Consider the following 19,919-nt stretch of genomic DNA (forward strand, 5'->3'; position numbering starts at 1 on the left):
TTAAGGGTTCCGAATCAAAATGGTGAAGGGGAGTCTGGTGAGAATAAGTCCGTCCGGTCAACCCCCTTATTTTTTTAGAGATGGATAGCAACTTTTTATACAGGAGATGGATAGCTACTGCTTCTCTCTACAAGGCTCCGTCCGCTAGAGTGGCCATAGAATGTACTTAGTTGATTATAATCCCAAGTATATTTACGGAAACATATACTTGCGAAGTTTTCTTTTTTTATGAGAAGTGTACGAAAGTGATAAGTATAAGTATGTGTCTGAAGTGTAGTAGAGTGTGAGTGAGTGTCAGTGTGTAGTGTAGTGATTTTACGGAATAAGTCAAATACAGAAAATAAAACAGAGAAATCTTTGGAATAATATTTATTTGTAAACTATTAATTAGAAATGATTTATTGTTATAGGTTACCTCGTAAAATCCGAACTTTAACGAAAAGATAAAATGTTCGTACGAAATTGTAGTTTGCAGTTCACAGTACAGATGTTATTACACTATGTCACAATAATTTATTTAAGTCTATTTGTCACAACATCTGAAATCTATTTAATGTCACTTTCACATTCTTATTTGACGTTACGAAAAATTAAAAATGAAATCAAATTAAATTGAAACAAGTGCATAAATTTATTGATAGCTAAATCGGATCCAATGTCTTTTGTACAATTATTAAAATGCATAATTTAAATTTCACATTCAATATTAATTTAGTTTGTCAATTTGAAACTAGCGCCATCTCTTTCTTGTACCAAGTGCAAGTGAAGGAAGGCATTATTTTTCAAAGATGTCAAACTAAATTAAAAAAGGTTATGAATGGTACAGGACTGGACAATACAAAATAAAATGCTAACTATAATGTTTTTTATTCAAAGAGTGTGAAAGCGACATAGATCTATTAACAACAGTAAAAATTGCACATATTTTGACACCAATATTCACAGTCAAGGCTTTCCAAAAGCTCCGTTCAATAAAATTAGTCAAGTGAATAGTACACATTCCATTAACTTTCAACGCGGCCAAATTAAGTTCAACTAATGGTACGAATTCTTAATAGGATATTAAAACCCACAGATGATTAAATACACAGAGTTCTTATTATAGAGAAGAGAAACGTTTGTTTAATAAACATAAAATAAAAAATAAAAATAGAGAAGGCGGGAGCATAGACGGTGGGTCCGGAATATGCACAAAACGAGCATATTTATTTATTTATATGAGGCAACGATCGTGTTAGAAAACTTTCCACGTCATTACTTCTTACTACACTTCTTTTCTTTTTTTTTACTTCTTTGGTACCTATCGCACAACCACAACTAGCACTTTTGTTACTGCACACATGTCGACCTGAGTTAACAGGCAACATACGGGGTCGTGTTATATTTTTTTTTTCATCATCATCATCATCACGTATTTTTTTACTTTGTACTTATCAATTTGATGAACAAGTTACATATTTCCAACGTGCTTTTAAATGCCAAGGTTTTTCTTGCAGCTTCTTTTCCCCGGCTATACAGGTTGTGAGAAGCCGCAGTAGTTTTAGGCAGATGAGACGTTTGTTATGTAAAAATAACGATTCAAAGTGTCCGCAGTGCAGCAGCGTGGTGGAGTATGCTCCATACCCCCTCCGGTTGATTGAAGGGAGGCCTGTGCCCAGCAGTGGGATGTATTTAGGCTGTTTAAGTTACGTTATGCTCAAAGTGTAACTATGTGTACTATGTTTGTTACCTATTGAATAAAGATAATATTTGAATTTGAAATAGTGTAAGATAGACAGAAACATACATATTATATTATGATAAGACAGTACATATTTTCTCATCTATGGGTTTTATAATATTTCAAATAAATGTTACAAGCTAAGGAAATGAATACAACTTCGATATAAAAATAGCATTTCGTTAAAATAATTAATTTAATCATACATGGTAAATAAAATTGTACTGTTCAATAAAATCACTTTTTAAAGCTTCATTACTCATTGATTTGGCTGTTTTTGATAACAACGTCAATAAAATATTTTTAAGAATAAGTTGTACAGAAAGGGTTACAAATGAGGAAGTGCTGGTAAGAGTAAGGGAAAAGAGACAAATACTGAGAATTATTGAGGACAGAAGAGGCAAGATGATTGGACACCTAATAAGACACGACGAATTCATTAAAAACATCATAGAAGGAAAACTAGAAGGAAAGAGAGGAAGGGGAAGACCAAGAAGAGCTTACATGGAACAGATTAAAGAAAAGGTTAACGTCGTGTCTTATAGGGAAGTCAAGGAATTGGCCTTTGATAGACTGGAATGGAAAATGCTACACCGACAAGAGCGTGGCTCTTAAATTGATGATGATGACCTAAAGTTATTTGAGTTCCTTTTTACTCTGTATACTTACTCTGTAGGAAATTTAATATAGGCAATAATTATGATGAAAAGAGTAAAAGAAGGACATAAAAAGAGATAGATGAAGTGTGAGAGGTGAGATATGTAGGAGTGCGGAACTGATAGACAAGTTACTGCAAGGTATTGGGAATACTACGGGTTGGACCTTCCAACCTGCGAAGGGAAACCTTCGAAAATTCATTTCTCGGGAATGTGGGTTTCCTTATGATGTTGTATATTTACTGTCAGTCAAAAACAGCCAAATGTTTTAAATAAATAGTTGGTAACTATTTTACATTTACATATTGCACGATAAAGGCTTCATAAGCGAATGGACGCAACTTTCTCGCAATAATACACATTATGCCGATTATTGGTAAACTAAATTAATAGCATTAATACAAGGTGTTTTGAAAAGTTTTCGTTTCAATGGATGGAAAATCAACATCGTCGTAAAGAATTATTTGCATCGAATCTATCTAGGTACTCAGTGAGACAGTGTTCGCACGATTCCATAATAATTGGAAGTGTTTTTAAAGTTAGTAAAATAAATACAGCAAAAATTACAACACTTGGTTTTTTGACTTTGTCAATATTCCACCTTGTATTGCGATTTGACAAAATACTTGTATTAGAATCAAAATAAATACGTATTATAAAGCACGGCATAATGTCAAATAGCTATAACCCAAAATACAACTTTATTTTATAACGAAAACTAATCGACTAGCATCATAATACTTTCGACTCGACAAAATACAACAAAGTTAGTAATAACTTGATTCCACTTTGGATTAAGACGCATGAAATATGCACGAAAGTATGACGTCAAAGTTTGATAGAATGTCTTTTTTACAAATCCTGCATCTAAACACATAGTAGAAACAAGTTTAAAATAGTAATAAATAAGTTTTTATAAAAATAATTGGTAGAGTTCGTTTCGTAACTTATGAAAAATGTCTTAATTTCATACTTTTACCTTATTCACAGGCCAAGAGACGATTTTCTATTTTAAAAGTGATTTTTAGATGACATTTAAAGACTTTTGGTCAACAATACATCCCTGTTAGGGAAAACGTACTTACCTAGTTTTGCGGATCGATTTCGTTTTAGTACCTTAAGTAACTTTGACAGTTCTAAATCTAGTGCTGTCCCTTACTTGCATTAAGGCGATTGTCACACGTTTTTTTAGCGGTGCACCGCGGTTTTCGTATGTTAGGCATCAGATTACTTTGGCAACCGCTTCTACGCCTTTTTTTGACGTGACTTATTGTAGATTTGCCGCAAATGGCATTAACTACTTGGCCGGACAGATGACGGCTCTCACCCGATACAAAATTTAAGACAACAGGCCTGAGGGAGCCCAGTTGGGCGTGAACCTCGGCTTAGGGCGACTTCAACTTCACCGCCAGTGTCGTGTGAACATCGCCTCAATGCGTGAGTAAATTAAGGAAGGTACTTATACTATTTTTAAGGCTGTCAAAATAAATCAAAAATAAGTTTTAGCTTATTTCTTTGGAGAAGGAATTTAAACCTTAAATGAATATGTATAGGTAAGCAGCTGATAACCAATTTCTAGGGATGTAATTTTTTTTACAGATGGGTTACTTTTGAATGATAATTCCATTGGCCAATGCAGTCAATAGTTTTAAAATAGAAACTCGTGAAGTAACACTAGATCACAGTCTATTTAAACAATACATTACATTTTATAGATAAACATTTACCTAATTGCAGGAAATAGCGTCAATACGACGAGTACATTAAAACTACTATCTAATACATTAATTTTTCGTTCTAATAGCCGCTCTGCTGGAGAAAATTGATTTGTAATAAACATCCATACTAATAAAAAGTGTATGTATCTGTTAGTTTGTCTGTTTTTCACGGCAAAACGGAACGTGGAATTGACGTGATTTTTTAAATGGAGACAGTTGAAGGGTTGGAGAGTGACATAGGCTACATTTTGTCTCTTTCTAATAATACCCACTTCCCTAAAATCGGGGGTGGAAGTTTTTATGGAGCATTCCGCAATTTTCAAGGTAGAAAGCTAATAATTGGTATGCGGATTATTTTTGACTAACAAAAAATCGTGCATACCTATTTTTTTCTTTGGAAACCTGCCCCCATCCCCTTCAGGGAGAGGGTGAAATTTTATAAGTATGGGATTTTTTGCAGTTTTCGTGGAAGCTGAAAATTGGTACTTACATTTGAAAAAGGAAACCGTGTTACCCCGAATTTCACGCATGCGAAGCCGCGGGCAATAGCTAGTTAAATATAATTATTTATGAATGACTATCTCTACCAAAGCCTCCAGACGTAGATAGTGTTGTTACTATGAAGCTACAGGCTTTATGCGTACTGTTTAGTTTTCAGCCGTACGCATGAAACCGCCAGATAAAAAACGCTGTGTGAGAATATTTCTTCCACAATTGACTACTTGACAGTTGTAACAATAAATTATGAAATAGGTTGGATATGATAGTTTATCATTTAACGATAATCACCTACCCAATAGATTTGTTTTAATAAGATCATTTTTACAAAATAAGAATGCGGTTTTTTTATCTGTGTATCACAAAACGCGAAATACGGGCGGCCATGATTGAGCTTCGTGTGACGTCACAAAACAAACAAAAACTATCTGTCCCGTTTCCAATTACACTGACAGTTTCTTTGCTTGTTGAAATGTGACGTCACTGGGCAAAAATGTCACGTGACCAATCGTTTACATGCGAAATTTAAACATAAACAAACTAAAAACAAAAAACAAATAAACTTTTTTATTATTATTATTTTTATTATTTTAAATTTAAAATAAGTAATAAAATATAAAACTTTTTTGAGAAAATAAAATATTTTAGAGTTTTAAAAATCTTATCCAAAAACTGTCAATAGCCAATTATTGTAGTATTATTCTTCTTCTTCAATTGTTGTATTAAGGGAATGGTTGCTTTCTATTTTATTCTTAAATAGGTAGGTAAGTGTCTATTCTCAATCACTTCATCCATCCTTTTGCATTAGGCAGGTAATCGTTGATTATTTTTTTTAAATTGAATTTCATGAACATTCGGAAAAATAATATTAGGCAAGTGTAAAAAAGGTAAAAAATTAACATTCCATAGCAACTTGTCAAAATTTCTTTAAAAAAAAAGTAAAGAAAACAAGCTCTATTTGTCATGTGTAATTTTCTGTTGATAAAATTGAAATATAGAAGGTATTTCATCCAGCAGAGCGAGGTATATTACACACTACTTAATACGAAGTCGTCTAACAGTAGAAATGTACAAGTAACAACTAGTTTAGAAACGAAAATGAGCTACTTTCCAAGCTACGTTCCCCAAAGAACAATATAGATGGCGCTGTACAGATTTGCCTTCGTTTAACCTTCTAATTTCACAGATATCAGACATAAGCATCTTTTATCTTTGTTTTTGGGTATAAATGATGATTCTTTCTTTTTCTTCTCTCTATTACGCCAAGGCACAACACATCTTCCGCCCATTATTATTCTGATCTCAAATCTTCTTGTATCGTGTGGGTTGTGAGGTGAATTATCAAACTCATCAACCTTGGTGTCAGGGTGACTCATATCACGACTACGTAGGTACTTACATCAGTAAGTAGTAACAGGGACCAACGGCTTAACATGCCTTCCGAAGCACGGATCGTCTTACTTTCGGACAATCAGGTGATCAGCCTGTAATGCCCTAACCAAATTACGGACCACAAAGTAATTTTCGTGATGTGTTCCCACCGGGAATTGAACCCAGGATCTCCGGATCGTGAGCCCAACGCTCGACCACTGGACCACAGAGTCCGTTCGTCTAACAGTAAATCTCAAATAAAGAGTCCGGAGATCTTAAATAAAGAGTAGCAATACAGATATCAACATAATTCTATACATAATGTGATCCAAATATCAAGCAACATTTATTTTTATATAAGTCTCTGCCATTAGATTATATTTTTGAATACTTATATATTCCGAGCGATGAGAAAATAGGTGATTATCTCGTTAAATCTGAACAACGCCATCTATTTTATTTTTGGGGAGCATGGCGTGGAAAGTCCCTCATTTAATTCGCAAATTCGAATTTAGATCGAAAAATGGATTTCAAATCCATAGAGTACTGGTAAACATACCCATTTTTGACAAGGTTAAATACACAGAGAATCGACTACAAGTTAGAAAATAATTGTGGTAATATTTTGACGTTTTGCTGTCATCATTTTTAACCTTTCCGTTTCTTTTAGACAGTTTTCGCTAGCCAGACTCTATTTCGGTGGTTACAATACCACGAACGGTGGTGGTGGAATAAAATAGTAGACATTAAGGCAACACTAAAGAATTATCACTCATAAATCATTGTATTGTATTGTATCATTGTAGTCATTGTATTGTATTAATCAGAGCAATAACTAAGTGTATTAAGCTGTCTAATATAAGGCTAATATTATTGCCATATCTAAAATTATAGAGCCTATACCAAAAGCTTTTTTGGGTGAATATCAAAATGTGCCAAGTTTGGTGGCGAACTTTCATATTATTTTTTCGTGAAAAATTGGGTTCCGACATGAAAAAGGATAGTTCTAGCTACGAGGTAACTTGTTTCTCGTCGATAGAACTATCCTTTTTACCCACGACGGAACGGATCAGGTATATGCCTTTAGGTTGATTCATATAATAATATGAAAGTTCGCCACCAAACTAAACATTTTGATATTCACCCTTTTCTAGTATTTTTCCATTTATCATAGTATAACAACAAGTACTAATTCTGCACTATTATTGCTGTTATCAATGAATAAGAATTTTAATTTAAATAAGTACCTACATAAAAGATAAAATAATGTACTTATACATTTATGTAGTAGGTAATAGTAATAGGTAACGTTTACCAGTCATGTAGTGTTGAATCACGGGCCGGATGAAGTCTAGTCAATCGATTTGGACGGTTTTACTCTGTCCGCTTTCTCTGTACTGCTCTGGCTACCCCTATAAGACAAAGAAGTATGATAAATAAAAGCACAACATAACATAACGGTACATCCATCGCAAGATGAACTCCCCCCTCGAACATAGTTTAGACTTGAATCCTATGGTGTCAGACGTCCCACACAATTTAACAAAGTAACAAAAAAAATAGTGCATCATTATTTTTTAAATCTTAAACCCTTCAAAGAGGGGGTGAAATTTTATATGGGACTTTTCGTAGTTTTCAAGGTAGGAAGCAAAAAACTTAACGTTCTATCCCCAAATCGAACGAACACGTAATATCGTTTAGAGTAGCGTATTAAAATAATATGTGTTCTGAATCAGGAAAGGGGAACTGTGTTACCCTGAATTTGACACGAGCGAAGCCGCAGGCAAAAGCTAGTTAAAAATAAAAGAGGACCAAACTCACCAGTTAAAACTTAACCGTCACAACATATGGCAGAGACGGCCTTTGTGTTTAACCTTGCTGATCGGACCCTCCGGCGTCTCGGAGAGTACGGTCGTTGGCGTCGTGCTTGCGGTCTCCTTCTTCACTAGTGGCCTCTCTTTCTCTCCTTCGCGACTGCTTGGTTGGTAGAGCGATCTGGAATAGACTTTGGTTTTGTACTTTAATTTTACAACTGTTTCTTGTTTAATTAATGGTGGATAAAATATTATGCAGGTGGGAAGGTTTTCGCTATAATAAGAATACTTCTTCACTTTATAAAAAATGATTCGCAAATAGATCCTTGAAAAGTAAAATGGTTTTCGGATAGTTCTGAACGACTATCAACCCTATCCAAGTTATCAAACAACACCTCACAATATATAGGTAGGTGAGGTTATTCCTTTGAGAAGAAGAATCTCTTCTTGATTTTTCTCCTCCAAGTCCTCCCAACACTTTTAAAGAGAGGATTTCAGCCTAGGTCAGCAACTGTAGCGAGGTATAAATTGTTTTGGCGTGACTTTTCGTAGGTTTGCCTCAAATGATATTGACAAACGGGGAACGCTGAGTGCCCTCACCCGGTACAGAAAATTAAGACAACAGGCCTGAGGGTGCCCAAGTAGGCATAAACCTCGGCCCAGGGCGTTGCCTGAGAGGGCTTATAAATTTGGTACAATTAATCGACTATAGTGGGTCGATAGCGATAAGCCCTGAATGAGGGAAATCTTCGACCATGCCGGCGGGGTCAGGAAGGTCCTGGGCAGCTACACTACATGGTATAAGAGATAATTATTACCTAGTAAGCTTGCTCCTGTCACTCCTTCCAGGAGTCTTCCCGCTTCCTCGAGCTCGCCTCAACGAGTGGAACCTGGTCTTCACCGGAGCAGCTGTTTCGTTCGCCTTCGGGCAGTTGAGGGTTGTCACCGTGAACTCCACATCCTTTATAGGCTCATTGGATGCTGAAAGAACAAATTATTATTTTTTTTAAGTAAATAAATTCATGGTAAAGAGAAAATTTAAATCGAAAACAAAAGAACGCAGCTTTCGATTCGGTTCAAATACCGTCCGAGTCAAATAAAAATTGGATTCAATTTTCTTTTTGTGAGTAGCACGGGTGAGTGCCATAAAAACAAAAATCAATTCATGGTAAAATTGTTCAATAGGTGGTTTCAAAGTTAAAAAGTTACGGTTCCACTAACACTGCTTACTTATATCCAAATCAACTTTTGTCAAGAATCAGTGTCAGATTTGAAGATCTTCCTTCTCATATGTCATACTATTATTTTTATGGAGTCAGAACGACAAATCAAGTCACTATAACCTCTCCCCATTTTCTTCTCCGTACCTATTAATTCTAGTTTTCTCAGTATGATCTTGGAAAATTAGCATGTTTCATCTTATTTCCAAATGGGAGTCTGCCCACGCTTAACCCCAATTTTGTAGCTAAGTGCAAGGCAAATCTTCAACAAGTCTCCATCACATGTGATTTGATGTGATCCTGACCAAACGCAAGTATGTAATGTGGCGTCCAACATATTAATAAATCTTTTTTCTTTCAAACTTATTTTTAGTAAAAAACCCTTACCAGTAAACTCCTCAATAGGTTTATCAATAGTATCATGGTCGATCCACGTGAGCCCCATTTCCACCTTCTCCGCCAAGTCCTTCCAGCGCTGACGGTTCTCCATCGTGCCGGTGTACAGTGGCTGTATCCATGGAAACGTGTCGGACAGCACCCGGTATAGGGGTAGACAGATCGTGTCGATGAAGCCCACTTGCATGTGCGGGAGCTCGTCTTTCTTCTCCCTGGAAGAAGGAAAGGAAGTATGATAAACGAAAACAGACCCTCCTCTTTTGGATAGTATGTCATCTACTGCATCTTAGCCAGAAGGCTACGTATTATACTCCTTATTTCTCTTTTGTTCCTGTATCTTTTAATGCTAAGTTATGTAACTTGTATTCGTCATAATACTCGGAGAAGCTTTTCTGGGAGACGGTTACGGGCAGCATTTTGCCAAGGTTGGTGACGTCAGTCATAGACCTTACGACTTACTTTAGAAGCAGAAAGATTTCGCTCTAATTCCTTGCACTTTCTGATAAGTTTCGTTTCGATAAGACTACTCTTTCTAAAAAGCTTAAAATACTAACCTGTCCATCATAGCAATAGGTTGTTGGTTGAGCTGCAGTTTCTCCAAGTCTCCCTGGTCGAAAAACTCATCAGCCACCAGTTTGGCTACTTTGTGCTGAACCTCCCACGGCTTGGCAATGGCTGACACGTCGCATGCTGTCATCATCATGCCGCATAGCACTGGGAAATAACACAACATATTCACTACTATGAATAAAAACTGGACTGAAATGGTGTCAAATGAAAATATTGAAGACTATAGAGAACCGGAGAGGAAATATGATTGGCCACCTGATACGACACGATTCATATAACAAACATTATAGAAGGAAAAATTTAAGGGAAGAGAGGAAGGGGTAGACCTAGGATAACATTTATGAAACAAATAAAAGAGAAGGTGCAGGTCGTGTCGTATCGGGAGGTGAAGGTTTTGGCGGAAGAAGAGAGGAATGGCGGTTACTCCACCGACAAGAGCGCAGCTCTTAAATAGAGAGAGAGAGATTCACTACTATATTGATAAGGTACAGGTATAGATACGGTACAATGAATTAAAATTGGTTTTCATTGAGATATATTCATCTGAGCTGTTTTTATAAACCTACAACATAAGTGCAACAGCCCTCGCGGCATGTTAGGTTTAAAGATTATTAATTATTCTCACTTAAGACGATACAAAGTCACTTACATGAGAAAAAGGATAAGCTAGGTTAAAACTAAAATTAATTTCATCGTTCACATAAGTCGTAGTAGACCAAAAATAAATGCCATTTCACTCACTATCACTCGTATGTAATATGTTACTCGAGACCTCCGACCAATAGACGTACGACGTCTAGATAGAGTTATTTAAATAGTATTCCTTGCATATATGTTGGTTTGCAGACCCTGTAGAATTTAAAATAGTCTAGTACTTCTAAAGAATACTTACATTCCTTCTTCTCCTCACTCTGCCAATCGAACTCTCCGTTGTCGACGAGCTCCAAAAACTTGGACTTCTTCTTGAAGTACATGGCGAGATCTGTGGACAAGATGGCTGTCTCCACCACACGCATCACGTCTTTGTAGTCGCTGGGTGATAGTGCCTGGAAATTATGACAAATTGTAATGTCACTTTCAGATTAATTAAAATACATTGGTTCTGCGCTCAATACGTAAGTAGGATGAGTATATCTAGTTAGTAGAATAATTTGAACACTCTTAACATAATTGTGCCCGAAAATATAACAAAGTAATGCGTGTAGTTTTTGGATTCAAATATGAGTCATAATTAAGTAGATAGCTTGTGTTTAACTGATGATGACTTTGATGTGACCATTTTAACCCCCCCAGAAGTGTACATAACTACAATATTTTTTCTAAAGTCACTATACATCCCCAAACAAGTTGTTACTGACCTGGAAAATATTATTGCTCTCACTGTTCAAGATCATGACGCACTGATCGAAGTGATGATGCTCCATCGTAGAAGTTGAGTATAGAATCGCTAGAGGACTCTCTGTTTTCGTTTGAAAAGCGTTGTTTGTGCCTCTGTGGTCCAAATCGTGGCACAAACAGGCTACTAGAAGTCCAAGGATTTCTAGATCATTCATGAACCGTTCCATTTTTCCCGTCTTTAGCATCGCAAACATGGTTTGGGCGACGTTTAGAGCGTGTCGCCAATTGTGGTACTTTACTGGACGGTAGTTCTTTTTCACGCTAAGTATCCAGCGACATAGGACCTGTGGAAAGTACTTTTTTACAATTTTTTTTTTTTTGACGTGACTTATTGTAGATTTGCCGCAGATGGCATTAACTACTTGCCCGGACAAATGGGGAGCGCTGAAGGCTCTCACCCGGTAACAACGTTTAAGACAACAGGCCTGAGGGTGCCCAGTTGGGCGCGAACCTCGGCTCAGGGCGTCGTCTGAGAGGATTTTTTTACAATTATGATCCTGGGGAATATTTTAATACCTGTTTAACATTGGATTTTAAGGGAGGTATTATGTTGGAAGTTTAGTTATATGGAAGGAAATCCTAACACAGTTTTCAGCATCGTTGCAATTTTGCAAATAGTTTCTGAATTAAGTTACCGTTAGGGGTTATATTTAGGTGTGTTGTTGGGTATACTTAAAGGTCATATCTGATTTGAGTCAGATTTTAGCTGTATTTACTTCTTTCACTATCTCACATGTGCCTACATGACCAAGACAACTTAGTTTAAAACAAAGTGTTGCTCATTGTACTTACGTCGTAAGGAATGTGGAACTTCTCGACAAGGTTGCATTGCAGGAACATTCTCAAAGTAGCTCGACAAGTGTCTTCATCTGACAAGTCGAAGTCTGTTGGCGAAAGACGTATTATCATTGCAAAGTTCTTCAAATTAAAAACAAACATCGTTTGAAAAGCTTCACTGCTAATTTGCTACATCTCTCGTCCATTTATTCCGCAATTCAGACATTTTGGGAAACATCCCGTATACTTAGATTGGGAAATCGTTTCCTTACGATGATGGCAAGCTAAATTGTGAAGTGTCATATGTCATCTTTAAGATGAGCAGCAGTTTTTGCTTGATTCCATTTGGAAGGTCAAAAAGGCCATATTGAAGCAATTCACCTAATAAATCAATATTGAAGAGGGAAGTGTGCAAATGCAATATCAACAAGTAACGTTGTTTTTTTAAGTCAATTGTTTCACTGTGGCCTTCTTAAACCCCCTGATAAAGATTAGTCAGAAAGACTGCTAAACCAGTCAGTCATTGGTATATCAGGCGTAAAGAAGGGAATTCTTACCATGGAACTGGAAGCTGTACAAGTTGAAGGTTTCAGCGGAGGGAATGTCATCATTGGACAGCTTATAGGTGTCTTCAGCGGATGCCGTCGCGTGGTACGATAGGCATTCTAACGCCACCTGAATGAATTGGGTATTGTAATCACCAACAATTGTCACTTCTTCAGATTAAGTAAACGGACCCTTTGGTAACGAAATGACGCTAGGAAGATGATGATGGTATCACCAAGATGGCCTTGAAGACCTATTTGGAGTATATGCACGTAGACCTTTGTCTTTCAACTGTGCTACTCATATTCAAAATCAATTTATATTCTGCATAGATACAGATTTAGGTACAGGTTTTATAGAAAGTAGCACTGTTACCGCCTTACCAATAAAAAATAAATAAGCGATGAACCTGTGTTAAAAGCCAAGCAAAAAATCAAATCATCAAATGCTTAACCACACGTTCACCTCTTGTTTATTTTTTATTAGTTTTTAACACCCGCCCTAGTAGTGAAAATTAGGTATTTTGGTAACATTCTTCGGTCACTAATACCCCAATACGTGATAGATAGATAAGTTGTTATATTCTTACCTTTTGTTTGGCCATCAATTTACAAGCGTTCTCGTACATCTGTGTGTTGTGGATACCGAGACCACAGAATATCGCGAAGGCCTCGAATATTGATATATCTCCGTCCGTAAATTGACTGCCGTTTTCCTGAAATATCAATTATTATTTGACACAAGTCCAGTATCTACAGATAGGTACTTTAACAATTTTACAAAGAATGACATTTTGGAATGTAATATCCGTTTGCGACGAGGTCAACATAAGATCTAGGTGAAATGATATCTACTCGCTTTGCGATGTAGTCTTTAATGTAGCTAGTCATATCGCCATCTAGACTATCTGAGACAAATCCGGCCGTTCACTGCATTAGAAGTAAATATCAACTGGGGTCATTGGGAGCGATCAGCGTTTTCTATAAAAGCCATAAATAAGCCTTGATGCCGAACTACGTCAAAACCATACGATAAAATCTTGGACGTCTTGATATTTGAGAAATAAAATGCTCCATACCCACTCCGGTTCATTGAATTTACACTAAGCCTTTAAAAAAAGTTTTAGTAAAAGAGTAGAGGTGTATTTTCAACATAAAACAGTGACTATGACAAATGGAAGTATAATACCTTATACCTACATAATATTATTGCAAAAGCATGAAATTCGACTATCTTAAGTAGCTTACTAAGAAATGTGGGGAAAAAGACTAACCTTGTTAATAAGTTGCGCAACACCAATGACGTCCTTATTAGCATTGACAATTGGCATACAGAGCATGGTTCGGATGCTGACGGCGTCATCAGGGATACTTTCCAACGTCATCTTGTTCTCTCGCCGCCAATCGTCCACGTCAGATATGTTCAAAGCTTTGTTGTTTTGGGCCACCTGGGAATTGAGAAGTTTAAATTCTGATTGTGATGCTGTGGAGGTCCTTTGAAAGCCGCTTCTGTTCGACGAAAGCTTTGTTTTGGAAGTTGCGTAGTTCAGGGCAATTACTTTTTTCATTGGTTCTTAAATACGTACGTAAATATAATAATGGAATAGCTTCGTCCTTTTATTCAAGCGCACTCTTGTTAAGGTTTTAATATACAGGTAAGTGTAACCTAGCCTTGTGTGGCAGCCACATACTTCTGCCTTGTCTGTATCTGTCGCAGTGCGGCTGCCTAGTGGATGAAGAAAGGTAGTTTCTTTTATAAAGCAATGCCTTCTTGGACGTGAAACCTGTGTCACAGTTTTGCCATTTTTAAGAACTTACCGCAAGGGCAATAGCAGCTAGGGTCGATTGCTTGTTATGCATCGGCGTGAGGGTCCGTTTGGACTGTTTGGCGCCAAGTTCGAACATGGTGTGGAAGCGAGTTGGCGCTGGCGGCGGTAGCGCTGGGATCTCAGATACTCTGCCACCGGGGCGCTGGACTATGCGCTCTAGATGGCTCTGGAAAAAGAAACGGGATTTATTTTTGGATGGTTTCAGAAGTATGCCATAGTCATTAGTCATAGTACAAAATAGTGCTATGGGGATTGATTCTGGCTGTTTTCAACTACGAATGGGAAGGCAATCTAAGAAAGTTGCTGCCACTATAGGTCCGCAGATTTATGAGGAATTCACCATGTTTATTGTCAGATTTTATAATCAATGCTGAACTTGAGACATAGAACGCGATCAGCTGCTTCTCCGGAAATGTTGCAATGTTGTTGGGAATGTTGAATGTTATAGGGATATTATCTGTCGTATTGTGGGCGACGAAGTGAGCACCTGTCACTATGAACTAGTGACATCCATCTATCTTCTTTAGAATTTAATATCAAAAGTGGCCTTAAGTCAGTAAGATGTTATCTGGTTACTTGTAACTTTGCCCACCCCATTAGGGATCAAGAGGATACGTTTATATGTAGGTTTGTACGTAACTGATTAGGGATCTGTCTTAGACAACTTTTGAATTATTTTTTGCATTAAATAAGATTTAATCGTTGAGTTAGGTAACCGAAATGAAAATTGCGCGGAATATGAAATTGCAATATTGTACCTAAATTGGATTAAAACTGCACTTAGCACTCTCATTTCAGAGGGGGAATTGTCAAATGAAATGAGTCGCTCGAAAGAGCAAAGTATCTGGCACTTAATGGGCTTGGAACGTCTTTAGGCTCCATGCCAAGAAATTAATATGAATAACGTTTGAATTGATAAATTTATAGCATTGCCGCTCTCGAAATTTAGGGCTTAGTGAAAAATATGAGAAGGATTCTCTATTGTGATTTAAGACAATATTTCTTAATATTTGTATGATGCAATCTTACATTTATATCATATACGATGCTGACGATCCGATTAAGTACTCTGGGTACTGGGCACCTAGGATTTCGAATCAAAAGTATTTGCAAGTTGTGTTCTGGGGGGTTAAAAAAGGCAAATCGAAGCAATTCATCTATAAAGCAATATTGCTATTGGACATTTGCAGTATTGCTTTTTTAGATAAATTGCTTCGACATAGCCTTTTTAACCACCCAGATTAATTGTGGCTCAACTGGGATTACGGGCGGAGTTTATGTACATATATGCACGTACTCGTATCCTGGTACATTTGGGTTTGCTCAAATTAAACAGTCTACTTGTGAAACACTTGTGTTATTTTTTACTCCCAGTACATTCCATCATTACTGCCATACCATCGTCTTCGTCTACAATCAGCCATCCTCTATATCCCCTCTCACTCCTTCTCTTCCCTTCTCAATCCTTCTGTCACTCTCTAACTCATACACGTACTTACCGATTCACAATGATCCGTATCCAAAATAAAGACGGCACACCGTTCGCATTTGAGCAGCTCCCTTGCTTCTGTCATAATCTTTGTCACCAAACACTCCAAATTGCTTTGCTCTTCGAAGATACTCCTGGCGAGGGCTAATAGGATCTGGTTGCGTTTGTACTCCAGCACTGACGACTCGAACAGTTGAGCGTTTTGGATCCCAATGCCGCAGAACGTGAGGTAACGCCGGAAGACCTCCACGTCTCGATTGGAGAATTCTTTGGAGCCTGAAGAAGCAGAAATGGCATTTATTCACCAAAGTTAAAAGAAAGACTTTGATTGCATCCTGGCAAGATGACGCACAAAACAATACTGCCTACAATAAAACAGGCCGACTGGAAAAAAAATCTGTTGCGCCTTTTGTCTTTCTTCATGTTGTCATTTGTGTTTCGGTGTTATCTTGCGTACAATAAATTATTAGTATTTAATAAATCAATAAAACTAGAAGAGAAACGTAATAATAAGTCCGACATTTTATCACTTTTTTCTATGACGTCACAGTGTGCATATTCAATACAAATTGCATAGTAATTTCGTGTTTTGACGTTTAGTAAAAAGTAACTAATTTGACTTGTTGGAAATTAGCTTATTTAAAGTCGTATACATTTGCGCTAAGCTAATAACCGTTAAGGGGCTTCACTCACTCAGGCGTCAGAACTATGTGAATATGCATTGTCGCATCAGTCATCCCGTGATCATGGCACTTGCAACAGTGTCGAAATATCGGGAGTCTCATATCCCCATTTAAACGCGGTAACATAAACTGCCTATACACGTCCCACTGCTGGGCACAGGCCTCCCCTCAATCAACCGGAGGGGGTATGGAGCATACTCCACCACGCTGCTCCACTGCGGGTTGGTGGAGATGTTTTTACGGCTAATAGCCGGGACCAACGGCTTAACGTGCCCTCCGAAGCACGGAATCATCTTACTTTTCCGGACAATCAGGTGATTTAAGCCTGAAAAGTCCTTACTAAACAAAGGACAGTCTCACAAAGTGATTTCGACAATGTCCCCATCGGGAATCGAACCCGACCTCCAGATCGTGAGCCTAACGCTCTAACGCGGTAAGAACCCGCTATTATGTGCTTTAATTAAGTCCTTACTAAACAAAGGACAGTCTCACAAAGTGATTTCGACAATGTCCCCATCGGGAATCGAACCCGGACCTCCAGATCGTGAGCCTAACGCTCTTAACCACTAGACCACGGAGGCTGTTAGAGTGGACGCTGAATTGTATGATAATTGGATTCAATTTTGCTTTGCTGTCAAATACTTAAACCCACATTCATCCCCGGTTTATTTTTTATTCGTAAGGTGGCTAGTGTTTATCCTCTATAACTTACCATCAGTCTTGTTTATAATCTGTGCCACACCGACCACGTCACCTTCGTAGTTACATATCGGCATGCACAGGATCAAATCAGTTTTGTATCCCGTCCGGGCGTCGATTTCACTGTTGAACCTGTGAAAAAAATATTTTTTTTACAAAGTCTTTTTACGCATAAATAAAACATAACAATAAAAAAAAATCTGGCAAAAACTCCCTAGTAAATAAAAGAAGGTTTGTGTTTCTATGAATAACGGTATCCAATAGCAAATCATATTTTATGTTAATATTAGTAATTTATTTTATATTGATCATATTTTATCTCTTTGCCTTTGCCTTTCCCCAAGGGGATAAACAAGTTAAAAAGAAATGAATTTAAATAACAGCCTCCGTGGTCTAGTGGTTAGAGCGTTAGGCTCACGATCTGGAGGTCCGGGTTCGATTCCCGATGGGAACATTGTCGAAATCACTTTGTGAGACGACTGTCCTTTGTTTGGTAAGGGCTTTTCAGGCTTGAATTGCCTGATTGTCCGAAAAAGAAAGATGATTCAATGCTTCGGAGGGCACGTTAAGCCGTTGGTTCCGGCTATTAGCCGTAAAAACACCTCCACCAACCCGCATTGGAGCAGCGTGGTGGAGTATGCTCCATACCTCCTCCGGTTGATTGAGGGGAGGCCTGTGCCCAGCAGTGGTACATATACTGGGTGTTAGTGACATCGTAACGAATACTGAGGGGGTTGATTCAGACAATGATTCTGAGTTAAAATCAAGTGGAATTTTCCGTCGCAAAATTCATGATTTTTTTTTAGTTTTTTTAAATTATTTTCAATTCTATACTTTTGCGATGGAAAATTCCACTTGATATTAACTCAGAATAATCAGATGAATCATCCCTCTCAGTATTCGTTACGATGACACTTACACCCCGTACAAGTACATACGGTAGCCATATAAGTAGGTATGGGTGTTAGTGACACCGTAACGAATACTGAGGGGGATGGTTCAGACCATGATTCTGAGTTGATATCAAGTGGAATTTCGTGTCAAAAAATTCATGAAAATTTTTCTTTTCTTTTTAATTATTTTCCAATCCATACTTTTGCGACGGAAATTTCTACTTGATATCAACTCAGAATCATGGCCTGAATCACCCCTCAAAGTTTTCGTTACGATGTCACTAACACCCTGTATAGGCGGTTTATGGTATTAAGTTTTTATGAAAAATAATACTTTTAATTTTAAATCAAGTTTAATAAACCCAGTGAATCAATTATTATTAATCCCGTCTGACGGTTTCATGTCAAAGATTAATTTACAAAGTGCTTACGGTAGCGTGTTTTCATTTAATTAAAATTTGCTAAAATTGATTGTACTTACAGATCATTTTACAAACGATAGGGTTTATAATGTGATTATTTTCTGTTGGTACAGGCATTTGGGTTGGTAGCTCGGGCCAACAGCTTAACATGCCTTCCGAAACACGGAATCGTTTTACTTTCATCTTTCGTTTGATAATAACTTTTTGTGTTTCTATTTCTTTTTTAATCTGTCTGCACACATAAGATTGTATGCTATCTATATTTCCGTGTCTGATCTCCAGGAGAGAGGCATCATAGACTGAAACACAAGTATTTCTATACTCAGTCAGCTATGGTCAGCTACTTCCAAAGCGTACCCCTGATGCCGGGCAGCAGCGGTATCAGTACTGGTTGGAGGCCGAGGAAATGGATTCTGGTAGGGCTCTAGCTAGAACATCACTGATTGAGAAATTGGTCGGTGTACTGCGAAACGGAAGGCGATTGGGGCAACCACCGTTATACGCGCCCTATCTATGGAGTAATGAAGGCGAACACTCCACCGACAAGAGCGCAGCTCTTAAATAAAGAGAGAGTAAGCTGTGGTATCTACTAAATTATACGATAGAACGTTTAAAAATCAAATATTCTTCTGTCGTGTGTTGGAAGGTCGACGATCGACCTCACCAACCCCGGAGCCAATTATTGTCCCTGACATGGCTCATGTAATGAAATTACTGTACAAAATCGAATTGAAAACGTCTACATTATGCCTAGTCTAGTAGTAGATACGAAAAGAAAACCTACCTACCTACCTTCTTTACTTCCCCCACCTACCCTACTATACCGCCTACCTTACAACCTCCCCCCTACCCTACCCTATAGGGCCCAATAGGGGTACCCACTTTAGAAACTTCAGACTTGAACTATCGACCTTATCGAGTGAAAAGAGTAAAAAAATCGTATTACAGTTGGCGCCGATTTTGCACTACTCCACAAAACCTTCAATGCGAAAACTTAGATGAGCAGATTGCATTTTCAACGAGCGAATCTAACTTCGATTCGAATTTTACAACTTGCTGGCCATAGCGTATGTAGTGTGAACGAAATTAAGTATATAAAGTTAGACATAGTAATACGTTCCTAAGTCACTTTACACGTTCAATACAAAGACGAGATGAAAGACTTCAGACTTAGAATGCTGCATGCTGACTCAAAGTTTTTTTTTTCTTTTTTTTTGTCGT

At 37.6% G+C, this 19,919-nt stretch overlaps 1 protein-coding gene across 2 annotated transcripts in view; it reads right to left on the reverse strand.

Annotated features, from left to right (window-relative positions):
* Window positions 1-354: 354 nt before the first annotated feature.
* The window catches only part of LOC126377003 (cGMP-specific 3',5'-cyclic phosphodiesterase-like), a 171,478-nt gene continuing 151,913 nt past the window's right edge, over window positions 355-19,919 (reverse strand). The window contains exons 7-20 of one of the 2 annotated variants that reach the window (XM_050024579.1): window positions 17,397-17,515; window positions 16,012-16,277; window positions 14,502-14,678; window positions 13,958-14,131; window positions 13,274-13,399; window positions 12,696-12,813; window positions 12,154-12,245; window positions 11,322-11,645; window positions 10,856-11,009; window positions 9,948-10,107; window positions 9,385-9,605; window positions 8,596-8,758; window positions 7,785-7,958; window positions 355-7,375 (exon numbers count right to left, since the gene is read on the reverse strand). In XM_050024579.1, the coding sequence (XP_049880536.1) occupies window positions 7,802-7,958; window positions 8,596-8,758; window positions 9,385-9,605; window positions 9,948-10,107; window positions 10,856-11,009; window positions 11,322-11,645; window positions 12,154-12,245; window positions 12,696-12,813; window positions 13,274-13,399; window positions 13,958-14,131; window positions 14,502-14,678; window positions 16,012-16,277; window positions 17,397-17,515 (2,251 nt within the window). In that variant the 3' untranslated portion in view covers window positions 355-7,375; window positions 7,785-7,801. Of the gene's footprint in view, window positions 7,376-7,784; window positions 7,969-8,595; window positions 8,759-9,384; window positions 9,606-9,947; window positions 10,108-10,855; window positions 11,010-11,321; window positions 11,646-12,153; window positions 12,246-12,695; window positions 12,814-13,273; window positions 13,400-13,957; window positions 14,132-14,501; window positions 14,679-16,011; window positions 16,278-17,396; window positions 17,516-19,919 lie in introns of both variants that reach the window. The other variant, XM_050024580.1, reaches the window with a different exon arrangement.

The sequence above is a fragment of the Pectinophora gossypiella genome, chromosome 22 (genome assembly GCF_024362695.1).
Source record: "Pectinophora gossypiella chromosome 22, ilPecGoss1.1, whole genome shotgun sequence".
NCBI lineage: Eukaryota > Metazoa > Arthropoda > Insecta > Lepidoptera > Gelechiidae > Pectinophora > Pectinophora gossypiella.